The sequence below is a fragment of the Antechinus flavipes genome, chromosome 4, assembly GCF_016432865.1.
Source record: "Antechinus flavipes isolate AdamAnt ecotype Samford, QLD, Australia chromosome 4, AdamAnt_v2, whole genome shotgun sequence".
Classification (NCBI taxonomy): Eukaryota; Metazoa; Chordata; class Mammalia; order Dasyuromorphia; family Dasyuridae; genus Antechinus; species Antechinus flavipes.
The window spans coordinates 202,912,501-202,921,558 of record NC_067401.1 but is presented as its reverse complement, the minus strand read 5'-3'; the positions used below and the strand labels follow the sequence as shown (position 1 = coordinate 202,921,558).

The window sequence follows — 9,058 nt, the reverse complement described above, 5'->3', positions numbered from 1 at the left end:
AGTAATAAGAAAAAAAGAAAAGAAAACTTTCCTAAAACTTAGAAATATCCCCAAATGGAATAGGATGACACAAGGTTTGCAAAACACTTTACATATATAGGCAAGGGAACCACTTCAAGAGGAGAGAATGAAAGGAGATATATAAGCATGAGGTGTTTAAGACAATGTGAGATACTGACCTGATTGGATCAGAGAGCATATGTTGGGAAAAGGCTGGATAATTAAAGAGATGTCATTTTATATCTATTCTGAAAGTTGGGCAGAAGCAAGCCATTTGTTATTGATTTGTTGAGAAATAGAGGGCCATTACTGGTTTTTGAACAAGGGAAGTAGTATGATGAAAATTGCATTTGGGAAGAATACCCAAGGCTGCAATTTGTCTGGGCTTCCTTCTCTTCCTTTTTTTTTAGTGGGTCCTGAACCCTTTGTCATATTCCGCTTCATTGTTTCACAACCTCAGAGCCTTCAACATGATGCATGCATAATGTGATGCAACATCCGGAAGATGTTTTGAGACTAAGGAAGATTGGTGACTGATATCTTTGGCAGATATCCTGGGCACAGCCAACCAAGAATCAGGAATAATATGGAAAGGATAAGAATCTGGAGGTACCAACAATTGCTGGTTTTATTACTGTTTATCAATGACTCAGGTAAGAGCATTGAGAAGCCCAGAGTGGGTGGGATTAAGAAAGGATGAAAAAAGTGGGGAATTCACGGGAAGGGAGGAAATGCTAGGTCCCATTGTTTTTTATGCTTTCTCCTATTTCCTTGGAAAGAGGGATATACAGATGAGGACAGTCTGGTTAAACCAAAGGACAGTCAGTGCTTTACTGGCAAATGTTTAACAACCAGTTCCCTGGGAAAAATGTATACTTTTAAGCATATATTTAAAATTTAATCAGCATGACAGTTTATCCATATTTTTAAAAAAAATCTAGACAATTAACAAGATAATTAATCAAGCTCTGTTTTATAGCAGTTGTTGATTTCTGAGGCATAAATGGTGATAATTTAATTTAATATTTGACTCTTCTGAGTCAGTAAGAGAGGGCTCCAGCATATCCCTAGACCAGGGAGTGTGCTTGGTAATTCATAAATTTCCAAGATCATGGAGTTGAAAAAGTCCTTTGGGATTATAGAAAAAAATGCTCATTTCATGGATATAAAAAAACCAAAAGAAGTGAAGGGACTTATTTGAGATCATACAAGTGGTAGAACCAAGATCCTGGCTCAGATTCTCTGACTCCAAATCCACTGCTTCCTATTTTTGTGTATACCCTAAATAGCTCCCTAAAAATTACTGTCTCCAGATCATCATGCCTTTGTGTACCTTAAATGGAGTTATCTAGGATGAAATTTGGTTGAATTAGAAAGAGAGGAGGTCCAGATTTGGAAGCTACACTTCTGCCTATCTTTGTTTCCTGAAAAAAAGAAACATTAATAATAATAATGACAGCACTTAATAATTCTTTAAGGTTTGCAAAACACTTTGCAAATATTATTTTTATCTCCACAATGACACTGAGAGGTAGGTGTTGTGATATCTCTATTTTTAGAAATAAGAAAATTAAGGCATAGAGAGGTTAAATGACTCATCATACATGTCAGTAGTTTCTGAAATTGGATTTAAATTAGATCTTCCTGATTTCACATCTAGTGTTCTATCCATTGTATACCTTCTTCCCAGGTAATCAGAAGGATATTCTTCCCCTCTATCCATTTCAGAGGAAAAGAAGTACAAGGGTTTCTTGAAATGAAGGCCATCTGTCCTTCAAACTTCTGAACAATATTAATGCAAATATGGTAGAAAGTTATTCAGAGCATACCTTATAATTGCTAAACAAATTCTCATTCTCATTTCTAAAATATTAAATAAAATATCTCTCAATATAGGTAGTACTATAATAATTGCTCTGGTAAGAAGAAGGGTGCCCAAAGGTACACTCATACTCCATCAGCTAGACCAGTGTTTTCTCTCCAAAAAGATAAGGCAGCAAAATTCTCTACTGCTAATTGTTCCAGTGGCTTTCATGTAAAGTCTTTCTGTAGTCCTGAGGACCAGAGGCAAGGAAACAGTTTGTGATAAATTTTATATTGATATCCCATATTATTATTATTTATAGTATGAAGTAGTATTATTAGGAGGAGGAGGAGCAGCAAGAGCAGTAGCAGTAGGAGTAGGAATTGTAATAGGAGTCATAGGAGAAGTAGTAGCAGTAAGAAGAGGAACAGTAAGGGTAGTAGAATGGATAGTAGAAGTAGCAACAATAAGAGGAGGAGCAGGAACTGTAAGAAGAGTAGCATGGTAGTAGCATGTAAGTAAGTAGTAGCAGTAAGAGAAGGAGGAAGAGCAGTACGAGTATTAAGAGTTGGAAGGGAATAGTAGAAGGAAAGAGTAGGAGTAGTAAGCAGTAGAGATAGTAAGAGTAATAAGCAGTAGCAGTAAGAGGAATAGGAGGAGAAGAATTAGGAGTAATGACAGTAGTAGTAGTAGTAGTAGTAGTAGTAGTAGTAGTGTAATAGTAGGTCTATAACAGAGTTAGTGATGGAAAGAACCTTAGAAACCATCTAGCACAACCTTATGTTTTATAGATGTGGAACTGAGCACCAGACAAGTTAAGTAACTGGCCCGAGATTGCACAGGCAGCAAATACCAGCATGGAAATTTCAACCTAAGTTGAAATATGGGAGATGCCATAAGATGTCTTGCTAAAAATATCTGCTGACCAGTATGGATAGCAAAGGGGTCCATGATTTCATCAGTGCAAAGAATTCCAAGAGGCAATGTGGTAAAGTGGATAGGAAACTGGTCTCAGAATTTGATTAATCCACTGCCTTCTGACCTAATGGCTATGGAAGGCCAAGTCACTTAAATTCTCAATACTCCAAGGTACTTTCCTAGTTGCAGAATAATTGTCCTTTTGCATTGAGAGAAGGCTGCATAGAAAGAATTTATACCAGTTCATTGAATTGAATTGATGCTAGAGAATCAAAGGATCTTAGAGGTAAAAGGAACCTTGGAGTTCAGAATAGAGATGGAGTGAGGGCAAAATAGTATGGAGAAAAAAAAAAAAGGGATATCTGGTTTGTGAATAAGAAACAATATTTGGATTGGTGGAAAGTTGTGCTCAGGATACTTGAGACCTGGGGATCAGCAGAGCTAAAGACACAGAGCCTGGGAATGGGCAGGGTTTATTTATTTAATGGAAGTGTTAATGGAAGCACTTTTTGAGTTGGTAGAAGTAGAGAAAGTGATTTGAGTTAAGAGAGCTCAGTACTGAAATGAGGCTGTAGTAGTATAAAGCATCTGAGAAATTTGGACCAGGAGCCAGATTTTGCCACTTATATGATCTTGAACAAGCCACTTCATCTTTTTCAGATTTTTGGTGGTTTTTGGTTTTTTACATCTATGAAATGAATTGGAAGATGCAAATAAAATGAAGCAGTCTTCTCTGATTTGAATTTTTCTCCCTACAGGATTACAAAGTTCCTTGTGCATAGAAGAGGGAAGCGATGCAACTCTGCGTTGTCCCTATAACATTATGAAATATTTTTATTCCCTGAAGGCCTGGCAGAGAGTAGGGAGTGAAAATCAATTGGAAACCCTGATACAAAGCAGCACAGATGGGGTGTTTCGACAGTTCAGGGTTGGCAAATATCTACTGGCAGACAACCCTCCTGATGCCATGATGAATTTCACAATCCTAAGCTTCCAGAAGCAGGACTCTGGAACATACCAGTGTGTAATTGATAAATCGCCCCAGAAGCCCCTGCTCTTGCTCAATCCTTTCGTATTGACTACATGTGATGGTAAGCAAAAGGGTGGAGTCAAGAAAAGGAGATGCTTTCTATGGCTTTTGATTTCTGGAACAAAGAAAAAGTCAGAGAGAGTTAGAAGGAGGAGCTACAAAGATGTAATTTGGTAAAATGGATGCAGCCTTGGACTAGGGTTCTAATTCTAGCTCTCTTTTGTGACACTTGGGCAAATGACTTTGGACAGGTCGCTTGGCACTCTGGTCTGAATCTATTCATTTATAACATAAGGAAATTGAATTTCTAAGTGGAGCTTTCAGATCTCTTTCAGCTATAACATTCTATCCCCCAATATTAGATGAATTTCAAAAAAATCAGCCATGTTGGTTTCTGGCTCTTTCCTTGAACCTTCTCTAGTACATGTATTTTACTACATGTAGTACAGTATATAATACAATAGGACATGTACTATGTTAAGCACATTGAACCTGGAAGTTGAAAACCTGGTTTTAAATCTTATCTTCAATGTTTATTGCCTCTGTAATCTTGGGCAAATAAGAAAGGAAAAAAAACTCTCTCTGAAATTTAATTTACCCATCTCTATAATGAAGGGGTTGGTCTAGAAGGACTCTGAGGTCCCTTTTAGCTCAGTGTGCATTTCTATCCCTGTTTACTCATATTTCCCATAGCAAAATTTCACCTGGTTAACTCATTCTTTTGACTGTCTCATGCCCTTTTCTTCTCAAATCAAAATTACTTACTCTGAGTCTTATTCCTTTTGGACCTTGCCAGGCAACTTAAAATATTGCCAAGAATGGTGATTTTGGAATTCCTGTTGTGAAAACTGCTACATCTCCAGTTTAGAGATCAAAAGTAGCAAAGCCCTAGGATGTTGACAGAGTCTCACAGAGTTTAAATAACTTGTTTGGAGTCATGATAAGAATTGTCGGATATGAACAAGATTCTTGACACAAAGCCATAGGTCACTTTGCTTCAATCAATTTGCATCTTACCTGGTTAAAAATGCAGATTTCCTTATGAGGGCCTTTATGGACTTCAGCAAATGGTAGGAATTTCAGACCATCTGGAAGACTGATAGAAAAGAAATTAGGATGTGGCAAAGACATGATAGTGGGCTTTCAATGCCTTTTCAAGTGCAGTAAGAGCATTCTGTTCCATCAAGACAAATAGTCACACCCTATCAATAGCAACCTGCGGATCTTAGAATTTAGAAAATATGCCTCTAGATTCTTTGTAATCCTACTTTAAGTTCATTTAGCCAAAAAATTATATTGAGGACTCATTTCAGAACCCATCAATTTGGGAGGCATTGGATCCTTGAAGAGAAACATGAAAGCTTAGAATATCTGCTGCTTCAGAAAATCTCTTTTTTCTTCAGTCCTCTAGGGCTATTTCCATCTTTTCTCTGTGTAGATGACCTTGTATCCTATTTTCCTATGAAACTAAAACTAACTCATCTCAAGCATCCTCATTTCCTCTATATTACATGTCAAATTTTCTCTATAACTAAAGTCATTTTCTTTACTTCAGTCTGTGACAAGGACCTGTCACTGTACATGTGCACTTCTATGAGGGGTCCATACCCTGTTTGGCTACTCTTTTCAAACTTGATATCTGCTGACTCATTTCCTGCTGCCTACCATATGAACAATGTCATCTAACCTGTCCTTAAAAAGTTCTCACCTGATTTCATCAACTATGCACGCCTCTCTTCCATATTTTATCAATAAATCCCTAGAAAAATGCTATCTTTACTTCTTGTCTCCAGTATATTTCACCCTGAGTCCTCTGTAAGTGTGGTTGATCTTTGTGTTGATAAGAGTTTTTAATTCTTTCAAAGTTATTTTTCTCTACAATGTTGTTGTTATTGTATAAATTGTTCTCTTGGCTCTGCTCACTTCATTCTATATCAGTTCATTTAAGTCTTGTGTTTTCCTGAAAACTTCCCTTTCATCATTTCTTAAAGCAAAATAGAATTCCATCATGTACATACAGCTTCTATATTTTAAAATTGATTCATTGACTTTAGAATGAATAAATGAACAGACATTTATTATGCACTTATTATGTGTCAGGCACTGTGCTAATAAAACAGATATTCCCCAAAGATGTGATGCAAGTGATGGAGGAAGAATGATTGAGGGAAGAAGTGAACCCCTACACCTCTCCTTCCTTTCCCTTACCAATAATTCTGTTTTAACTCTGATTGTAGCCTTTCTCTACTCCTAATTTCACTTATCTTATCTTTTAGCATCCATTGAAATTACTCCTGGCATACCAACACCCCAGAAAGTCACTCCCAGAAGAGAAGAAGCCCCAACTACTTTGCCCACAAAAACAAAGTCTTTGACAAACCCCACTCAGCCTCCTGTCAAAAGCACAATCCATAGTCTCACTACAACCCCTGAAGCTGCACACAATGAGACCATCTCTGTTCTTTCCAGGTTTGTCATGACCCTCTGTTTGGAAGCTAAACCCCAAGCTCCATTTCTTAATAATTGTACGGAGTCAACCAGGTAGAGAGCCCAAATATCTAGTAGTCAAACTTAAATGGCAAGGTTCACCTTGCCACAAAAGCTAGGTGAACTACAAAAACTAGGGGAAGAATTATGGGTGTTGAGGGAGATCAAGGAGGGAAGGCAAAATGTAGAAAGGTAAGTTCCTTATGATGCTGAGTTCTAATTTGATTTGCACAACAACCTGCGAAGCAGGTGCTGTCACTATCCCCCATTTTATAGATGAGCTGCTACTCAGCTACAAATTATTTCAGTGTTTCTCCAGATAAATCTCAGGGTGGCAAAATTGATCCTTTTTATTTCCAGAGCATTAAATATTAAATTATAATGTATATCTGATTATGTATATCTCTTATGTATGTCTTCTATTTTGCTTCAAAATTTTCCCAATCTCTCTGTATTCTAAGGCCAGACCATCCTTCCAGACTTCCCAGTCAGTATTTAGAGTTCTGTAAATATATTTATTTTTCTTTTTCTTTTGTGACTTGCCCAGAGTCACACAGCTAGGAAGTGTTAAGTATCTGAGACCAAATTTGAACTCAGGTTCTCCTGAATTCAGGGCTGGTATTTTATCTACTGCACCACCTAGCTGCCCCCTGTAAATATATTTCAAACTCAAACATTCCACAGTGTTTGTCAAACACTATTAACTGACTGGCCAAATAAATTAGTTTTACTTTCCTCATTGTCAAATTATCATTATAGGTTGCATTTTTATAGCACTTTCAAGTTTGCATGGCACTTTATGTATACTATCTCATGTGCAATCATAACAATCCTGTGAATTAGGGACTACGAATATTATTGCCTTTATTTTATAGGTGAGAATATTGATTCTCAGAGAAATTGTCACTTATTTGATAACTTCTCCAGGATTATACCTAGTAAGTTTAGAAGATAAGATTTGAACTCTGGTCTTGCTTGCTCCAAATCGAGTATCTTCTACTGCATCACAAAAGGAAGACAAAAGGAAGTTTTAGTCAATAAGTCAACAAGCTTTTGTTAAGCACCTCCTATGTGCTTACCTGGATAGCTAGATGATGCAATGGATAGAGTGTGAGACCTGTAATTGCGAGGAGCTGAGTTCAAATCCAGTCTCAGATATTAGTTGTGTGACTTTGAGCAAGTCACTTAACCCTGTTGCCTCAATTTCCCCATCTGGAAAACAAGCAGGAGAATGAAATGGCAAGTCTCTTCAGGATCTTTGCCAAGACTGAAATGACTGGATAATATATAGGATAATAATAGGATCAAATAGGATACAAAGAAAAGCAAAAACACCGTTCTTGTCTTCAAGGTGCTCACAATCAAAGAGGAAAGAGAATGTCCAAATAAGTATGATGTATACATATAACTAAGATATGTACAATGCCAGTGTAAGGTAATCTCAGAGAGGGAGAAGGGCAGGAGAAGCCTTTTTAAGAAGGAGAGATTTGAACATTTTCTCTCTTATCCCACATTTCTTCTGATTTTAATGCCTGCTGCAACTACCCTACAGAAAGGATTAAGACAAATGTGATTATGGAAATGAACACTGGCTCTAGAGATAGAACACTTGAGTTCAAATCCTATATCTGATATTCATTAGCTGTGTGACTTTAGGCAAATCTTTCAACCTTAGTGGGCCTCAGTTTAAATTCTGAGGCTCCCTTTTGGCTCCAGATGTATGATCTTATGGAAGTGCTATGAAAAATATAAAAATATGATTACTTTTTTGTTTGACTTCATGATATTAAAATTGAGGAACATAGGTGATGCAGGGCATAGAGCATCAGATTTGGAGTAAGGAAAACCTGAATTTAAATATGACTTTAGATATTTACTATCTGTGTGATGCTAGCAAGGTTACTCAACCTTGGTTGCCTCAGTTTCCCCATCTATAAAATGGGGGATAATAATAGCACAAGACTATTGTGCAGATCAAATTAAATATTGAAGCACTTAATACATTGCCAGGCACAGAGTAAGCACTTATACAAATGTCAACTATTGTTGTTGTTGTTATTACCTGTCTTGCTTTTCTCTTCCCTAGGTTTTCTAATGTGATTGGTGTGACATTTGGAGTTCTTTTGAATAAGATTCTGGTATTCATCACCTTATATATTCTCCTCCAAAAGAGGACTGGGTGCTAGCACCCTTGTGACTGACCTTCCTTGAAGAATATTATTTTTCATTTTATTTTTTGGTTCATGTTTTCTTGCACAAAATGACTGATATGGAAATATGTTTTGCATGTTTGCACATGTATAACTATATTGGATTGCTTACCATCTCTGGAAAGGAGAAAGGGAGGGAGAGAATTTAGAACTCAACATTAAAAATTGTTTCTATGTATAATTGGGGAAAATGTTATTTAACAAAAATAAAGAGAATCATAGTGTAAGATTTTTTTAAATGGAATATGGGTTAAGGGAGGTAGGACTTGTCTAGGATTTGTACAATCTGAATTCTTTTTATAATTATCAAATTTTTTAGTTGGAAGACATGATAGAACCAACATCTCTCAGAAGCATTTTCTTTCTTTTCAACCCCAACAATGTAAAGAGGCTTTCCAAAGATATCCCTAAGGCCTGATAGGTTTTAGCTTCCTTGATTCAGCTTCCTGAATATTGGGTATAATAATTCCCAGTCACATATAGTCTGCATTTGTGGTTGCCTAAGACCTCATAACTTGAGGATTTACTGACTAGAGTATTTTCAGATGGAGATGAGAGGATTTGGTCCAGAAGAGCCAAATGCTGATATATTCTTGTTGCATATCCTTG

At 36.8% G+C, this 9,058-nt stretch overlaps 1 protein-coding gene across 1 annotated transcript in view; it reads left to right on the top strand.

Annotated features, from left to right (window-relative positions):
• The first annotated feature begins 446 nt into the window (after positions 1–446).
• TREM1 (triggering receptor expressed on myeloid cells 1) overlaps positions 447–9,058 on the top strand; it is an 8,653-nt gene continuing 41 nt past the window's right edge. The window contains exons 1-4 of the mRNA XM_051992940.1: positions 447–653; positions 3,481–3,813; positions 6,029–6,221; positions 8,326–9,058. The exon at positions 8,326–9,058 is cut by the window's right edge and continues 41 nt beyond it. Coding sequence (XP_051848900.1) covers positions 587–653; positions 3,481–3,813; positions 6,029–6,221; positions 8,326–8,425 — 693 coding nt within the window. The 5' untranslated portion in view covers positions 447–586 and the 3' untranslated portion in view covers positions 8,426–9,058. The remainder of the gene's footprint in view (positions 654–3,480; positions 3,814–6,028; positions 6,222–8,325) is intronic.